The sequence below is a fragment of the Notothenia rossii genome, assembly GCF_949606895.1.
Source record: "Notothenia rossii genome assembly, chromosome: 12".
In the NCBI taxonomy this organism is placed as follows: domain Eukaryota; kingdom Metazoa; phylum Chordata; class Actinopteri; order Perciformes; family Nototheniidae; genus Notothenia; species Notothenia rossii.
This window is the reverse complement of record NC_136911.1, coordinates 17,103,150-17,120,322: the sequence shown is the minus strand read 5'-3', so window position 1 is coordinate 17,120,322 and position 17,173 is coordinate 17,103,150. Positions and strand designations below refer to the sequence as shown.

Genomic DNA, 17,173 nt, shown 5'->3' with positions numbered 1-17,173 from the left:
GTAAAGCATTATACTTTCAGTTTTCTTCTTGTATATTTTACTTTTTAAATGCTATGAACTGGAAATGTATTTTAAGTCACCCTATGCATAAGCAGTATTTCTATAATGTTTGTGTAGGTGTGTCAACAATTAGAACTCCTCCTGTGGTAATGAGCCCGGTGTTTAAACATAAACTGAATGACAGTGTTAACAAATGTTCAAACAATGGCTTCATAGAAAAGGTTATAATTGTTGACAAATGCATAAAATAATTATTGTGAAAAGTACAACATTCAAGTATTTAAAATACATGTGTACATAATGAATATGTATACACCTTGCGTTTCTTAATACAACACAAATACCATAAGTATCGGTGATCAGCAATAGACTTTATACATAAATGAATCAACAGGCTGCATTACTTGGATTTATACAGACATCAACTACTGACACGTGACCAAGCTAGTGACGTATACGGAAGTAATTGTCAAAACACCCGCGCTCCATGCCACCACAGAACGTGAGTACCTAAAGATTGTTAAAATAGCCTTAAGATTAATTGTACTCCTATATTTATCTATTGACAAGTCATTAATTGTGTGCGAACAAATTATATGTGTAGAATAGGATTAAAGAGTATTTAGATGACTAATATGACCTGTGACTTAAAGTCACGTTAAGTGTGAACAAAAATAATGAATGACAGGAGACTCACTTACAGTAAACTCACTTACAGTAATTAAAGGAAATTGTGTGCAATGGTTAACGGGTTCCGAGATTAATTCATTCATTAATTTCATTAAAATACTTGTGAGTATTTTATTGTTTCATTCTGGGCTTTTACGTTGCAGTCGTTTTAAATTGCAATCGTAATTATTTGTGAAACGTTGTGTTTGCTTGTTGGGACAAGAATGATTCGAAATTAATAATAAGTTATAACACTGGCATCAAATCAATCATGAATTTGGTTTCTTTAAAACATGTCTCAAATTGAGTTTAATAGGATCCCAGTTATGATCAATTTTTGAGTTACGCTATTATTACAACTGCCTCCCTTCTGTGGAATAGACCTCAGTAAAGTTTGTTCGTCTTTAATTATCCCTCACAATGTCAACATATCACCACCACTCACCGTTTTTTAACCTCAACCAATCAAGACCACAGCCCTCAGAACTGTAAGCATATATTTGTACCTCATTTTATTGCAGTGTGTCTTGATTTATTTGCTTTTCTGTTATTGTTACTTTCCTTTGAACAGATTTAAGTGATGTCTACTTTTCCAAGGATATCCCTGAGACCTGAAGTCACTGATTATCTCAAGAATGTCTTCTTAAACAAGGAGGTAGACATTTCATTGTTTTTCTTTGGAAACAGATTTTGTTTTCAGGAGAATCATAAATACACCTCTTAAAAAGTGGATGTCTTTGCTTCAGTGGAAAAGCTAACATGGGGGTAATCTGGGAACCTTCATGGCTTACCATAGAATTTAGATGAACTGATGCCATGACTACAAATTACCTCAGTAAAACCCTCCCTAACATAGTTATGGCTTTCCAAATAAATGTCATAACTTCTGTGCTATTTTTGTCTCCCCACACTTGTGTAAATGCACTTTCAAGGCATGGTTTGTTTTTTTGTATCTATAATAATGAGTCCCAGAATCAGCCCTTAAATGTATGTTTTGTGTTATAGTAGAAAGTTAATTGCAGATGATGTTCTCAATGATAAATGTAACTACAGGATAGTAATGTTATTTTTACTTGACATAGTTAAAGTTGAATGTTTTAGTGGCATTTTCTGAAAGTGAAAGGCTGAATCTCAAAAGAAGCCACGTTTTCTGACAGTTTTCTAATTGCCAATTCCATAATTTGCATACTTTGATCATCCTTTTTGAGTTCAGGTGTTAGCAGCAGTCGGCCATCAGGAGGCAGAAAGCCGTTTCCAGAGGCTGCTCACATGTCTGTCTCACCCTCCTTCTTACACTTGTGTTCGGGCCAGTACTCATCTCGCTCCCCTGGAAGAGATCAGACAAAAGTTAGGGGAGGAGCTCAAAAAGGTGAGGAAAAAAGGAAATGACCCACAGTGGTCGTCAGTCGGGCCCTAACTTTTCTCTGTGTTGTTATTGAAGCAGCAGATGTGCACCTCAACAGAAAAGGAGGTCTCAGTTCAGATTCTTCCTCACCCACGTATTCCAGATGTGCTGCTGCTTCCTGTCGATGGCCCGAGGTATGTGAGGAATGCTAGAACCACGTCAGAGCGATACGAATCTGCTCTATGGAGAACACACTTAGCTTTAAATCGCGTATCAGTCTGCCCATAGGGAGTGTTTCCTCAGGCCAAACCAACATTGATTTTCAAACAATGACAACAGAAAAAAACTCAGGAAATGTTGTCTACCAATTTCAGTAGGATCCATTTTTTTAGGTGTGTGTTTTCATGCAAAAAAAAATACAGTAACAGTACAATAAAGATGTCATAGTGGTATCATTTTTTTATTACTTAAAATAAAAGACTTAAAATATGCAACAAATTGTGAACCCATGCCAAGATTTGCTATATCTCCAGAAAAAAAATGGTCCGTACTAAACCAACGAAGGAGGATGCTTTAAATGAGATGGATTTAGAAGTGTGTGACTTCCATCCCTCTCCTGTTCTCAGACCTGTGGAGCAGCTCAGCTCAGAGGTGGTGGTTGGCGCTCAGTGTGGCAGTGCTGTCCTCAGAGGCGCCAATGTCTTTGTCCCGGGGATCCTAGCCAGCCCCAAGTGTAAGTCTCAAAAACAGATGCTGGGAAAGATATGTGTCCAATACACATCTAGTTATATTCAACAATGTAGAGGAGCTGTGGTTTTCTAACTTGATATCTGTTTTAGTCATGAAGGCTGGCGATGTGGTGTCTGTCTTCTCTGACTTGGAGGGTCGCTGCACCCGAGGAGCCACAAGCTTCCAGGGAATGAGAGGGTTTGTGGGAAATGGAGTTGCTCAAATAGACCGCTCCGGCATCTTCTGCACAGATGTAGCTGCCAAGTAAGTGAATGGCTTTAAAGGATGAGTAAACAACATATTTCCAAAGCTAAACACCTTTATTATAGTGGTTGCACATCTGTACGGTTTAAAATCAAATGTAATAAGCAAAACATATTGCACTGTTTTCTGTTATTTTAGGGGAGTAGGTGTCCGGATGGTAGAGCCACTTTACCAGAGCCCTTCCTTTGATGGTGTTCTACCAAACCTGGCATTCCTGCAGGTATTTCTACTTTTAAGATGTAAAACGGAGTAATTGAAACACAGTTCTTATCTATCACGAGGTGTTTTTCCATGTTGTGCAGAACCTTCCCTCTGTAGTGGTGGGACATGTTCTCGGGCCTCTTCCTGGAGAACGGATCCTGGATATGTGCGCTGCGCCCGGAGGGAAGACCTGCCACATCGCTGCGCTCATGAGGGATCAGGTACAATTTGCTGGAGGGATCAGAGTTAATATTCAGGCTTTCAATCTGAGAGTCCAGCTTATTAAACACACATCTACTGCACAGCTTGATCTAGAGCAGCGGTTCCTAAAATAGTGTTGCAAGATAAATCTGAGGGGAAATGAGACGATGTATGGGATTGTAGAGGATCAAAAACACATTTATTTTACACTTTTCTCCTGATTTTTCTGTATTAATAAAGTACGGAATAGTTTTCCCCCTTCAGGCTTCTGAGGGGTTATTCATATGAAACTACTTGAGAAAGGTTGAACAGCTTATGGAATTATTAAACTTCTAATGACATACAGAGACATTTAAGTGGAATCAAGCCAAAAAACCATGGGAGTCCACTTTGGTTGTTTCTATATCACGTCACTTACTGTAGATATTATTTGTTTTGATTAGAAGTGTTCAACCAATGGTTCCTACTACAGGTTTTTTCCTTTACTGAAGTAGAGTTTTGCCGTACAAGTGTTTGTTTCTTTTGCTATTTTTTTACATTTCTACTCCGCTCGATTTATCTGACTGCTAAAGTCACAGATTACTTTTAAACCATGCGACGCACCTGCTTGTGTAAAGCATTTTCTGAAATATTATTTTAGTTTTATTCTCATGCTGCAGCCTGCCTCACATCTAGAAGATAGGTGAAACAAGTTGATTCAAATTATAAACAGGTTGACATTTTCTAGCTGGACTGCTAATCAAGCCTTTTCAAAAATTAAAGTTTAAAATGTTATAACTAAAACAAAAATGCTTCCTACACATAAATGCATCAGTGATAATGATACTATTTGTACTTTCTATATAACACTGTTAAACGACACACTGCCTGACGTGTATTTGATGAGAAGATTTTCAATGCAGGACCTTTTAGAAGGATCTGATGCTTTTTGTTTCTTGTTAATGAATTTCCGTCTCTTTCCGTCTCACACAGGGTGAGGTCGTGGCCCTGGAGAAAATCAAAAATAAGATTGATCGAATTCGTCAAAATGCCAAAATGTTGCAATTAAACTCAGTTAAAGTGTATTGCTTTAACAGCACTAAAGCTGTGAGCAGCGACTCTGCACAGGAGCATGAAGGTACACAGTGACACATACATGATATATAAAGCCAACCCTCAGTATGCTGTATTTACTTACTGCTGTTTCTGGACTTCTTCCAGGACCTCCTTTCCCTGCTGAAAGTTTCGACCGGGTTCTCCTGGACGCGCCCTGCAGTGGCCTCGGGCAGAGACCCAGCATGTCCTGTACCTGGAGCCTGAAGGAGCTCTGTTCCTACCAGCCTCTGCAGCGCAAGTTATTCCACGCTGTAGGTTTTACCACACAGAGGAAGCACTTTCACATCCGATTGAACTCACAGCATTGGTAGTGGCTCCTTTTGACCAGTAGATGGCAGCAGATGGCATACATTACACTGAAATCACAACTAAACTCCAAATACACTCAAAGATTATTCATTAAGAAGTTTTCCCTCTACTCAAATCATTACTATACCTTATCTCATCAAGTGCATTTAAAACTACATCCACCAATACCGTATTACTGAAAATGTTCTTTATAATATACCCTCCATTAAAGGGCCCATGTCATGGCCATTTCTACTGATCATAATTCCATTGTTGAGGTATATTAAAATAAATTTAATTCTCTGTATAGTATGTGTATTCACTCTGTCCTAAACAGCTTGTTGGACCTCCTGCTCCTCCCTGTGAGCCCAGTGGCCATCTGTGAGACAGCGAGTCACAGCGAAACCCAGCCCGAAACCAGCCAGAACACACACACACACCTGCAGCCTGGCTGGGAGTTTGTGTGTGTGCTCTCACACAAACTCACAGCCTCGCCGCGTCCAGCCGTCTCAGGCTGAGAAATCGGCGGAGCTGCAGCTGTGTGTGTGAGGAACAGCTCCGCGGACGTTACGTTACTACCCAAATACGTCACTGTACCCAGGAAGAATAAAAAGAAATCTCCAAGGAGGCGTTCTGAGGCATCATAGACAGATCTTTTCTGTGTTAGAGTTTTACTCGCTACAGGGTGTACTTTGAGGGTTTGTGACTCTGTAGACCGTTTACATGCAGGAAAAGCTACATAACACACAAGGGGACGGGTAATAACAAGAAAAGCATGACATGGGACCTTTAATACAAATACAGCTTTCAGCTCTATAGGAAAACAAATGTCAGCCGTTTTTTGCGATAACTTAAAATTAGAGATAACTTAACTAAGTATTGTGATGGTGTTTTTAAAGCAGACCCAGGAAGTATTTATACTTTTACGTTAAGCAACTAACACACATTCTCGTCACTTTTATACATGTACATCAATGTAGACTAAAGTCAATGTAAAATCTGTTTGCTTTTTTTGCTTCGAGTATGGCTAACAGATGGATTACTAAAGAGGGATTAGAGTCCAATGCGGAGCACATCAATTATCCCCAGTGCCATATAGTGCTCCATCACACGCATGTTATTAAGTCTCATCTAGACTTAATAAAGACGCATTTCTGTGTCTGTGCTTGTATGACGCTTAACTTATTGTTGTTGGCCACTTGGGGGCAGCAGAAACACAACTGACCTTTTGAGTTGGCAAACGTGTTATCAAACATGCTTATATCATACCCAGCAGGAAGAGACTAACTGTCATTTATATGGCCACTTTATGAATGAAAGTTGGATATTCACTCTCTAAGTGCCCCCTTATGTCCTTTTATACAAAGCCTGGCCAAAGACAATGATATGACAGCGGTAAGAGTGTACCAAAACGGTAAAGCTGTGAACCAGAAAACAAACAATGAGCTGAAACTCAGGATAACATGTGGTACATCTGAGAATGTATAGCATCAGAAAGTTGACCACTTTCATTGTTTTACATTATTATTAAACTATTAATTATAACTGCTTTAATACATTTTCTTTATGAATTACAGGCAGTGCAGTTGCTGAAGAAAGGTGGGGTTCTTGTGTACAGCACCTGCACAGTGACTCTAGCAGAGAATGAGGAGCAGGTAGCGTGGGCCCTGGAGACCTTCCCCTGCCTCACGCTCCAGCCTCAGGTAGGAAAAGAACACCTCGTGGATAAACTCAAAAATTTAGAAGGGATTGTTAGTTAACCTCACCAGATCACATTTTGTTTACAGGAGCCTCATATTGGCTCAGAAGGCATGCTGGGAGCGGGCCTGTCACCTGAGCAGCTGCACCTCCTCCAGAGATTCAGTCCGGAGCTGACCTGGGACCAGACAGGAGCGGCGGCCCCCCTCCCCTACAGAGCCGACAGGGACACCATCGGTTTCTTTATTGCTAAGTTCCTGAAAAAGTGACTGTGGGGCATGTTTTCTCTTACAACACCATCGGCTCTACCATGAGACTGCAGATGGGAACAATAGTGTTTATATTACAAAACTGTGTGCTTTGACGGGATAGTGTTGACAAAGACGCTCACTGTGCTGTTTACAGCATCTGCCTCTTAACAGCTGCTCTCTGAAACTGCAGGCCATATAGGGATAAGCTGTATAAACACAGAGGGCAGGAGAGAGGGTGGGAGGAAGGAGGGAGGCACGTGGGGATGGAGAGTGAATGAGTATTGGCAAATGCAGCAGTGCTTGCATTGCCATAACAACAGTGACGACACAGCTGCCATGGTGACCGTGGATTCGCTGGATTTCAGAGATCAGGAAGTCGCGTGCAGAAAGAGGTCATCAGTGGTATTAACAATTTAGTGTCTTTTAGTAGTTGTGGGGATAACTGGGACCTCTAATTCAGACTTGTGCTACTCGTAAGAGAAATTATGCTGTGTGTAGTTCAGTCACCATAAATAAATTATTTGTTTTCAAAATAAAAGTTCCGTTAAATAAAAGATGACCGGTTCCTGTTAATATTTTAAGCAACTACCAGTTAAACTCATGAAATGTTGGCTTGAATACAAATTACATCACTCATCTCTAATTTCTTCAGTGCAAATTGAATTATGGGTGTCAGAACTTATAGTGCCGACACTGCACAAACATCTGGCCCCTTCTCCCATCATGCGGCATTTTGAGGACCTTCACAATGACCTCAGCTCAATCCCTCTTCCTGGGAATACCATTAGACTCTTAAGTCCGTCCACACACATCTGTCTGGAAATGCCAGCCGACTGCACATCAGCACTGTATGTAGAGCTGATTAAAATGGCCACTTCTTTCACTGCTGCACTGAAGGTGTTTTTGTTCATCTATTTTGGAGGCATCTGAGTGTGGAGAAGCTATTTCAGATGCATCCCCACAGTTTTGTCATTCATGTCCATGTTGTCATGACGACTCAGAAGGCAGGCCAAGGAGTTTACCCCAATTTTTCAGCAGAGTTTCCGAATATTTATAGACACTGCTCTCCTCCTCCTGTCTGGGTCTTCTGACAAAGCACACATCAACATTTTTCTCCCCCTTCATCTGTCCTTTGTTGCCAACTTTATTCTTCATATTTATGCATTATGTACATTCACATGTACACTGTAAGAAAAAATCTGTAGTGCTACCAATGTAGCATAGAAATGGAGTTGTTTTTATAATTACAATTGTCAGGCAAAATCAAAAAAGTGAAGTGATAGGGTGGGTTTGTAAACAGAGGGGCATAGAGCCAGCTCAATTCAGAATTCCTGTATTATGGAATTTTACAGGAAAAGTTAAACGTTAATTAACCCTTAAAATAGGTTGTGTTAGTATGGGGAATGATACAAATATTTTTGTCTGGAAAACAAAGTGCATCTTTAAACATTTTTAGTGAGGAACGTACTGAAGAAGATATCTTAAAATCAACATTCATTTATACTCTGAGGTGGGAGTTCAAGTGGGAATTTAACAACATTCAATAGAAAAAGAAGTTAGACTTAATAAAACATGAATCTAAGTGGAGTTTTGGTTGTAGACCTACAGAAAAGTTGCAATGTCATATCAAATTTCACTTGAAACCAACGTGAATCAGTAAAAGTGCAGAAGGGTGTATCAATGGTATAAAATGTTTCTGGACCCATACAAAGAGAACAGTACTGCATCTACGAGAGGAAGTTGTAGAATTTCTTTGTCTTGTAAGGCAAGACTAAGGTGCACCTCCAGGGAGGCTTAAAGATGTCCGAACCCAATATCTTGAACCATTGATGCAGAATTAAAAAAAGGAACTAAGCTATAAATGATTAACATAAAATTAAGGGAGTAGTCTGACACTTTAGGGAACATGCTTACTAGCTTCCTTGCTGATAATTAAATTACAAAATCAATAGCACTTTTTATCTGTCGGTTACATATTAGCCTGCAGCTAGCAATAGCAGCCTGTTAGCTTACCGTGAGTCAGCTGAAGATAAATCGCAACTTTTTTAAATTTGGTTATTTATACAAAACAACATTTTACATATAAAAGGTTAGTTAGTGAGCTTTAAATATTATTTGCAACCTTCAAACAGGGAATGACTGGCTGTCTTCCCGTAAGTAGCTAAGCTAACAGGCTGCTAGCTGTAACACCATATGTACCTTACTAATATGAGTGTAATGATCTTTCCCTTTAGACCCAGTTGGCAGTTAATTAGGTGCTAAAACAAATCAAGTCTAATCCAACAGTCCTGTTCTTTAGACTACCCTCATTGATATAAATGGGGTGGACAAAATAATAGAAACTGCCAATATAACAATACAATACAAACCAAAAGCACCACACACTGCAGTCTCCAAAGTTATGATAAAGTTCAGTTTCAACAAAAACTGTTGAATACCTTTATGGAGGTATTATATTTTAGACTGCATTAGTTTTAGTTGCAGTACCAAACAAACTGGCCACTCTCAGCAAGACAGAGAATAAGCCTATTTCCCAAATTGACAAACTGTTCTTTAAAACAAATTCCATCTGCAAACACAGTCTCAAACTAACTTGGTTAGTCAACTGTTGGAGTCAACCCTAGCAGTAGTCTGAAGGAACAAATTATTCAAATGATAGCAAGCAAAACAATTAAAAATGCTAATCACAGAAAGCACAGCTCCGTACAGAAAACAATTCTGCTTTTGTGTCATGCTTTATCAAACACAGGTTTAAAATATGCATATTTGAGAATATTCATGCATATCCACACATAAACAACGTCTATGCATAGATACACACATACATATATTTATATCTATGTAATTAAAATCCTGCCATTGAAAAAGATGCAACAGCATTTCAAAAGGAAGTGTACATAAATAGGATGCTGTGGTTTCAGGGTATAGCAGCACGATGGGAGAACAGAATGGTTAAGAGTCCAGATGAGCTTCGGGAGGGATTTGGTCTGTCACTGGTGGATGTAGGAGTCTCTGGACCACTCCCCTGCGTCTCCCCTTTTTTTGGGAGCCACCTCCACCTCTCGGTCCCTGTCTCTGTCCCGATCGTAGTATTGGTGGTGGTGGTCCCGTGCCGGCCGGTGATGGTGCGAGCGCTGCTTGTTCCGTTCGTTATGGTCCTGCTCGCGCTCCTTTGAGCGGTGTTGTCCAGTGCTGTGGCCGGCCTCCTCCGCCCCCCCCCGGTGATGGTGATGGTGGTGGTGATTGTGGTCCCGGTGGGGCAGTGGCTCATATCGCTGTTGCTGCTGGGGGTGCCCCTCCCCTAGATCCTCCTCCTCCTCCTCCTCATCTTCCTCCTCCTCTTCATCCTCCTCCTCCTCCTCCTCCTCCTCCTCCCGGTGGAGGAGTTGAGTGCGTGGCTCGATATAAGCCGAGTCCTTGCTCTCTCGGCTCTCTCTGCTCTCGGGGGTCTCAGAGTCCAAAGTTTCCTGCCGAGAGAGGCCCCGCCCCCGACCGCTGTGGTGGTGGTGGTGGTTGTGTTGCTCAGTCCTGGTGGAAGACGAACGGTGGTGGATGTGCTGGGCTCTCCTGGAGGTCTCTGTCCTCAGAGGCCTCTCCTCCTCATTGCCCTCCCCTTCAGCCTCCCCATCGGCATCACCCTGGTCCTGGTGGTGGTGGTGATGGTGATGATGGTGCTGGTGATCCTCCTTGGAGCCCTTTCTCTCCACCAATGCTTTATCACCTTTCTGCTCTGCACCGCTGCCCTGGGGTCAGTAACATATCATGTCAGTCAGTCAGGGGACATAAAGCAAGAAAATGCAAGAAAATGCACTGCAAACACACACAAACACAACTCATGCAGATTAATATTCACTTCAACCTTGCTTCTGGTGTATTTAAGCACTCACGCTTGAACACACACACACACTGCATGAATATTCATCAACCAACCATGGAAGGTTAATGAACCATTGGAGGAAGGACATTTTAAATATAACTTTCAAGGTTTCTGAATTTTCAGTCAGCAGGACCAAGAGGCAATCCTTATAGATTTCAGGCACTTCAAGTCTGAAAGAACTTTAACATTTATCTGAGCACCTTTTCACACTCACCACACTATCAATCACATGTCAATTTAATCCTGTTCCTCATCAATTTCAGGGATTTCCCAAGTCTTACATTTCCCATTGTGATGGCAGTGGATGGAGAGAGGGGTAGGGTGTTAATATCACGCTCAGATGTGTGACCTTTGGTGAAAATATTATACTATACAAAATCATACAATGGAAATGACAACCTATCCTACACTTGACTCAATGACTGTTTTACCAATAAGGACTATAAATAAATTGCATTTGAAATCAAGGATTTCAGGTAATTATGTAGACCCACTTCCTGTCTGCCTCTGCTCTAAATTTCCCAAAATGTTTTGTTTATCCTTATTCTGCTTTATTATTCAGAGCAGTGTGTATCCCACAATGCAACACCGTTTTGTGCACCACACCTCTCCAATTGTTGGTAGTAATGCACCTTTAAACTGTTTTTTGGGCAGACGTTTAAGTTTGTGTTTAATTTAGTTTGGAAATTATAATTAGTGTCCAAACACCACACAGTTACAGCGGAAAATCAACAGATGGTAATTTCTTAACCTAAAAAAAAATTCTTGAGACGAAAAGAATAGCTGCACACAAGTATTAAATAATAACAAAAAATGTTCAGCAACAATTTGAGAGACAAGATAATTACTTAGCATTCAATCTAATATCATGTTATGTCTCTTTTACTACAATAGCCGGGCATGCTTCTAACTAGCTTTAATTGCTGTATAATTAAATAACTGCTCTGAGGCCCGAAATGTCACTGTTTCTGTACGGCTGTGGGTAATCCAAATTATTCATCATTACGTTGAATCAAAATAAGGCTAACAAAGTATCTCAGCAAAATACACACAAATACCTTAAGTGTGGGTGTTGGAAAATAACCTAAACCGTATTTACTGCAGGTTTTTTTCTTTTCTCACTCTAGGGCTTTAGCATGGTCTATGCCAGTGGTTCTCAAATGGGGGTATGCGGACCCCTAGGGGTACGTTGGAGTACTGCAGGGGGTACGTGAGATTTATGTTATGTTAATGAAAAAAACAAACATAATTCATGCATTTACATAAACTACTAATAGTCGATGAACTACTTTATTCAAATGTTTACAGTAATTCTGGATAATAAGATGGGAAAAGTAAACGGGGTGCTCTCTTTTCCTCTCCCTCTCCTTACAGCCCGTCAGTTTCGTGCAGCAGTGAACCAGTCTAACCGGCCTAAGTGACCCGACAGTAAAGAACAAATATATTTATAACTAGTTTAACTAGTTCCAGAGTAGATAAACTAGCAAAGTGTGTTAGGTCTAACTCTTAGTGTATTTTGGTCCGCTCAACGGTCCGTCACAGCGACGGAGCTGTGATCATGCAGAGCTGCGTGTTCTCCGTCAGCAGCAGCTGATCTGATCTCTCTCTCGCGTCCGGTTATACTTCACTCGCGTCTATGTCCAAATCTATCAGATCTAGCTAGTTATAGTTAATGATATGACTGCCTACTTTTCAAAGGACCTAAAACAATAAGCGTGTGGCCGCAACGGCGTGTGGCCGCAAAGTTTAGCGCAGTATTAGTATTATGTACCAATTTTAGGAAAAGTAACGAAGTTTGAGCAGTGTGGGTTTTATATTATCAGAGTTACACATATTTCAAAACGCAAAGTGTAATAACTGCAGTTTGCCTCCCTGTCAGAATGACAAAGTGAAGCTCAAGCCCATGTTTCTCACTACATTTTAAGTACAACTTATTAAAAAGATCAGTTAAATGCAACTAATGTCGTCTTAGTGTTATTGCATGATGTTAAAATTGGTTTGCCATGAATTTAGTGATGGATTGTAAACATTTTAAATGTAGCGTGTTTCTCAGTTACAAGGTTGTTGTTTTAATAAATCAGACACTGATGGTGCAGCGCTGTACCTCTTTCTAGGCATTTTTTCCTTAACAAATTGTTTTTGCGCTGATCAGGGGGTACTTTCAAAGGGGGTACATGATTGAAAAAAGAATTATGCTACTTCTTATCCTGTTTCTCTGCATAGCTTTGCTACAGGTAACCCCCCTGTGTGTCCTCAGCTCTTGTACCTGCACGGCGGAGACCGGGGTGGGGCTGGAGGGCAGGGCGGCTGTAGGCAGCTTCGTTAGCATTGGGTTGGGGGGGTTGGAGCTTGTGGGGTGAGTGCTCTTCCAGTACGCCTCCAGGTAATCCGCCATATGCTCACATGCATCCTCCAGCTGGTTCTCATCTAGGATGATGTCGAACATCTCCTGAGGAAGGGGGGGGAAAGGGTTAAAAGGAAACATGAACAATTTAAAGGTAGAGAAAACAAAATGGGGCTTCAGAGGAATTTCATAATTAAAGACTGTAAAATTATCTATAAACAAATCATAATGATCGTCATACACAAACTGTCCCAGCATGAGAACTAAATAGCATTAGGAATTAATTCTCAGACAATCTTAATTCCCTAAAGATGTGGATTGTCATTTCAATTAAATTGAGCCTCCACTTTCACAAGCCTGGGTTGCTTGCTTCAATTTCTAAAATAATAACTAAGCAGATTACAGCACGGAAATAGAACTGGCACAAATTATAAAGCTGTAAAAAAAAAGACTTCACATATCCATGCAACTAAAATCTAGAGCCAATACCACATCTGAAATATACAACTGCAGGTTGTTTTAAACACTGGATTTAAGTCGGTAATGATTTGGGTAATTTGGGTCCACTGTGGAGACTTACAGGAGGGCACTGAGCCAGCTTGTCAGCAGCCACCATCTGGACATTGAGGTGTTTGGCCTGAGACTTGCCTCTAGACTTGATGAGCCTCGTGAGCACCTGAGGGCAAAAAGGCAACATGGTCATGGTGGTTTTATTTAGACAAAAATGGAAGTACAAAAACTAAGAAGATAGCTTTTATATAGCCAAAGCCATTAACAGGTATGGTGGAAAGTAACTAATGGATTGTGTCTTAAAAATAGGTTGAGCACATGTGATTTGTGCTGCTTTGTATTTATACCAAATTATATTTCTGTGTGATTCTCCCCTAAAGTTTAGCTGTATGTGATATGGCAGAAGTTAGTAATTAAGAGGACAGGTGGCAGACAGTGTTTTATTTTAGCCCGCTGAGCGTGTGATTCACACTGATGCCACTCTGATTTCAAGCTTGTATCTCTCGCTGCTTAGCAATGCCTTTTATTCATCCTCTATGTTACCCAAATAACTGTTTATTTTACTGATCACTGAATCATGAGCCCTTTTTTTCAACTCATGCTTTAGGTCAAAGCGATGAATCAGTCCCCTCAAACATTCATTATTTAACATCAGAGCTAGGACACTTTTTAAAAACGCACAATAACTGGCTGTATCACGTTTTACTCACCTTAGGAGAGGTTATCTTGACGTAGACAATGATGGGGGCGAGGGAGGTCTTCCCTAGCTGTGACGGGTGGTTGATGGTGTCAGCGTCCAGAACCACCAGCTGTAACGTCCGGGCAAGTTCGAAAATCCGCTCAATCTCACTCTGGACTTCAGCTGAAGAAGAAACAAAATATTTCAATTCAGAGGATTGACTTCATTTATTTCATAATCAAATAGAGCCACTTGTTTTTTGATGGAAAAGGTGGCTTACTCATAAACCAACTGTTTTACCACACAACCCCAACTCCAACAGATGACAACGTGACTTAAAATCTGTGCTACAAATATCCCAGCAGGGCACGATTCCCAATCTGAGAAGAATCACAGCCAAGCTTCATGACTTCCAGTCACGACAAAGTCTGAAGTAAACTGATCAAATGAAAACATTCCACATTAACAGCTCATTCAGGCTACGCCTGTATCACACATTCTCATTTTCTTGCTAAAATATGCCAGAGGGGTGATACATTTTTTATTTATTTCCAATGCAACATTTTCTTGCATAACTTTTCACTCATCAAGAAAACACTCATTTTTGATTCAAGACATTTGCATCAGAAACAAATGTACAAATCTTTAAATCTTTGTGTAGATTTCCTTTAGGAAAGGTGAACATTTTAGGGTCTATAGAGCATGAAGTGGCTTGTTAAGATGATTTCTTATACGTAAATAAAGTCTCTATCCAAGTGTAATATTAAAAAGACAGCGAACGTGTGGGATCTGTTTCCTTATGCTAATTCTGAAGTAATTTCCTGCTACAGCAGCACACCAATACATTTCCTGCATCTACAATAGGATTTCCTTGGGACCTCTTACTCTGCTGCAGCTGCTGAGTGATGCTGATGTTGATACATAGCAAATATTGTCCCAGTTGTTTGACTAAGGAATCTGTTTCATTCAAATCGGATCTGAACCCAGATCAACCTCAGTCAAATCAGAGCGGCTCTTGAACTTGCTATCGTGCCTTGATGTTCTATATTTCATTCCTAACAAAAGGAAACCGGCCAAGGCCTGTCGCAAGTTATCATTACAATTGTCAAGAGTTCCTTTAATCGTTTCCTTCCTTTCCCACATAAGCTGGTCTCCTTGAAAACATTGTGAATCAAAACAAAAAGATGTTGACATGCATTGCACTTAGTTCAAGCACGAACGTACCCAAGTTGGAGCGCGTGTTGGAGCGCTCGATGATGGCGTGCTTGCTGGGATTGTTCAGGACTGAGCGTTTGGCCAGAGAGATGTCCGCTGTGACGCGAGTGATTGATATTCTGAAGAAAAAGAACAAGAGAAATACTTGATTACCAGAGAAAAGACCCAAAAAAAAAGCAAAGAAGAAGCAAAGCAAAAAAATTATAACGCTGTAAAAGATGGAAGAAGAAAATAGAACTCTCAAAAGTGTTCGAAAAAGATGGAGCCAACAAGAGACAATACATTAACATTGCTCAAAGATAAATAACATGAGACTTAAGTTCATGGGTCTATGGTCAAACTCATTATACTTAATTACGTCTTCTTCTGTGAACTTTATTAAGTAAGAATAACATTACTCCAGATGTTCTGCTACCTGAGTGTAGCTACTGTAGCTATATAGTTGAGCTATTCTTTTGTGTTGCCTCTTAGCCAGAGACACTCTTGTAAGAAGTGATGCAATTTATATATCTAGGCTTTTATTAAAGGTAGGCAGAATTGCAAAGTGAATGGGAGGCTTTCAGGGAACCTTATTAAAGTCAATTATTGTCTATTGCCTCTTCAAACTAGGTTTGCAGAACATGACTTAAAGTGGAATTAACACAACACACTGCAGCTGCTGGTGGTCTGAGAGGATCTTAGTGTTAGTGTTGTGTAACTTCATGGCCTCTCTGCTTCAGATGGGTGGATGGACTCAACATTGAGTGAGTAGAATCCGGCTCTGCTCTAGGGCCCACTATGACCTATTAAGGACATGGAGGGGGTCTATTTAAAGCAGCAGCACACATCTGCAGGCCAAACAAACTTGTTACACACTCCCTTGGCCAACCTCAGGGGACTGATAAATACCAGCATATAGAGTTAGAGGGAGAAGGAATGAGGAAGGAAGGAAGCAGGATGAGAGCTTTTATTTTAGATCACGAGGAACTTACCTTCCCTCAAATCTGTGTTTCAAAAAGTCAAACAGCGCTTTTTGCATCATGTCTGTCACCTGTGGACCGGAAATGTAGGGGGAAATGAGAGCAACTCGTTAGTGGATTCACATTTTACAGATCATTTTCTAATAAAAGCAGGGTAGAAATAGAAATGGTTGTCGCACCTCATAGCCCTTCAGTGATGGTCCAACGAGAACCACGGGCCGCATAGAAGGCACAACGTCGTACGGAGGAATGTGTTCCGTCTGCAGAGAGAAGAAGAAGAAAAAACAGTTGCACACATTTATGGAGACAAAGTAAACACTCACCATCACAAATCACTTGAGGGACTTGGGACAACACTGACCCAGACTACATTTAAAAGCAGTGGAACATTGTGAACCATGAAATGGGACGTCCCAGCTGGCTCGACATAACACAAGCTTTGATTTATTGAATAGATTTGGCAGTTTATTTCACAAATGTCAACATCGTCACATTGTTGAAACTTCAAAGAAGCTTACAGTAAAATGCAATCTTTTATGATGGATTTCAATGTTTCGATAAATCCCCCCATTTCATGGTTCTGATGTTATGGCATCAACTATGTGAGAGGAAAGGTTAGTTGGACAGGGAGAAAAAGCCACAGTAGTTTAACAGAAGCTACAAAAATTTGTTTTGGGAAATTCAGGACAGTTAGGAAAACTGTCTCATTGCTGTTACGACAAAGTGGAAGCTCAGTTTGTGTAGCCGCCTCGGTTTTAAATCAAAAATGAATGAGGTGATTTTGACAAGAGCAGATGTTTTAAATTAGAGCAGAAATGAAAAGTTAGTCAATTTATAGAATGATGGAT

The 17,173-nt window shown here is 40.5% G+C and overlaps 2 protein-coding genes across 8 annotated transcripts in view; one reads left to right on the top strand and one right to left on the bottom strand.

The window, feature by feature from the left end:
- Positions 1-431: 431 nt before the first annotated feature.
- nsun6 (NOP2/Sun RNA methyltransferase 6) lies at positions 432-7,295 on the top strand. Of its 3 annotated transcripts, none has more exons than XM_079661923.1 (12): positions 432-502; positions 1,241-1,324; positions 1,883-2,038; positions 2,117-2,208; positions 2,641-2,747; positions 2,854-3,007; positions 3,146-3,227; positions 3,310-3,429; positions 4,382-4,526; positions 4,610-4,755; positions 6,370-6,495; positions 6,580-7,295. In XM_079661923.1, the coding sequence occupies exons 2-12, from the start codon at positions 1,250-1,252 to the stop codon at positions 6,757-6,759; spliced, it is 1,383 nt and encodes a 460-aa protein (XP_079518049.1). In that variant the 5' UTR covers positions 432-502; positions 1,241-1,249; the 3' UTR covers positions 6,760-7,295. The 3 variants fall into 3 exon arrangements, with proteins under 3 accessions (XP_079518049.1, XP_079518048.1, XP_079518047.1); XM_079661922.1 differs by having other exon boundaries at positions 2,114-2,208; XM_079661921.1 differs by having other exon boundaries at positions 2,111-2,208.
- A 572-nt stretch (positions 7,296-7,867) lies between these two features.
- Positions 7,868-17,173, bottom strand: part of cacnb2a (calcium channel, voltage-dependent, beta 2a) — a 54,022-nt gene continuing 44,716 nt past the window's right edge. For all 5 annotated transcript variants that reach the window (XM_079661890.1, XM_079661892.1, XM_079661893.1 and 2 more), the window contains 7 exons: positions 16,505-16,585; positions 16,338-16,396; positions 15,376-15,485; positions 14,183-14,334; positions 13,543-13,638; positions 12,885-13,067; positions 7,868-10,484 (listed from right to left, as the gene is read on the bottom strand). In XM_079661890.1, coding sequence (XP_079518016.1) covers positions 9,732-10,484; positions 12,885-13,067; positions 13,543-13,638; positions 14,183-14,334; positions 15,376-15,485; positions 16,338-16,396; positions 16,505-16,585 — 1,434 coding nt within the window. In that variant the 3' untranslated portion in view covers positions 7,868-9,731. The remainder of the gene's footprint in view (positions 10,485-12,884; positions 13,068-13,542; positions 13,639-14,182; positions 14,335-15,375; positions 15,486-16,337; positions 16,397-16,504; positions 16,586-17,173) is intronic.

Excerpts from the sequence above, each read along its gene's own strand:
- nsun6 (XM_079661921.1), top strand. The coding sequence starts at position 1,250 with ATGTCTACTTTTCCAAGGATATCCCTGAGACCTGAAGTCACTGATTAT. Across the intron at positions 3,430-4,381 it reads CTGCGCTCATGAGGGATCAG|GGTGAGGTCGTGGCCCTGGA; the intron begins GTACAATTTGCT and ends CGTCTCACACAG. Across the intron at positions 6,496-6,579 it reads GCCTCACGCTCCAGCCTCAG|GAGCCTCATATTGGCTCAGA; the intron begins GTAGGAAAAGAA and ends TTTTGTTTACAG.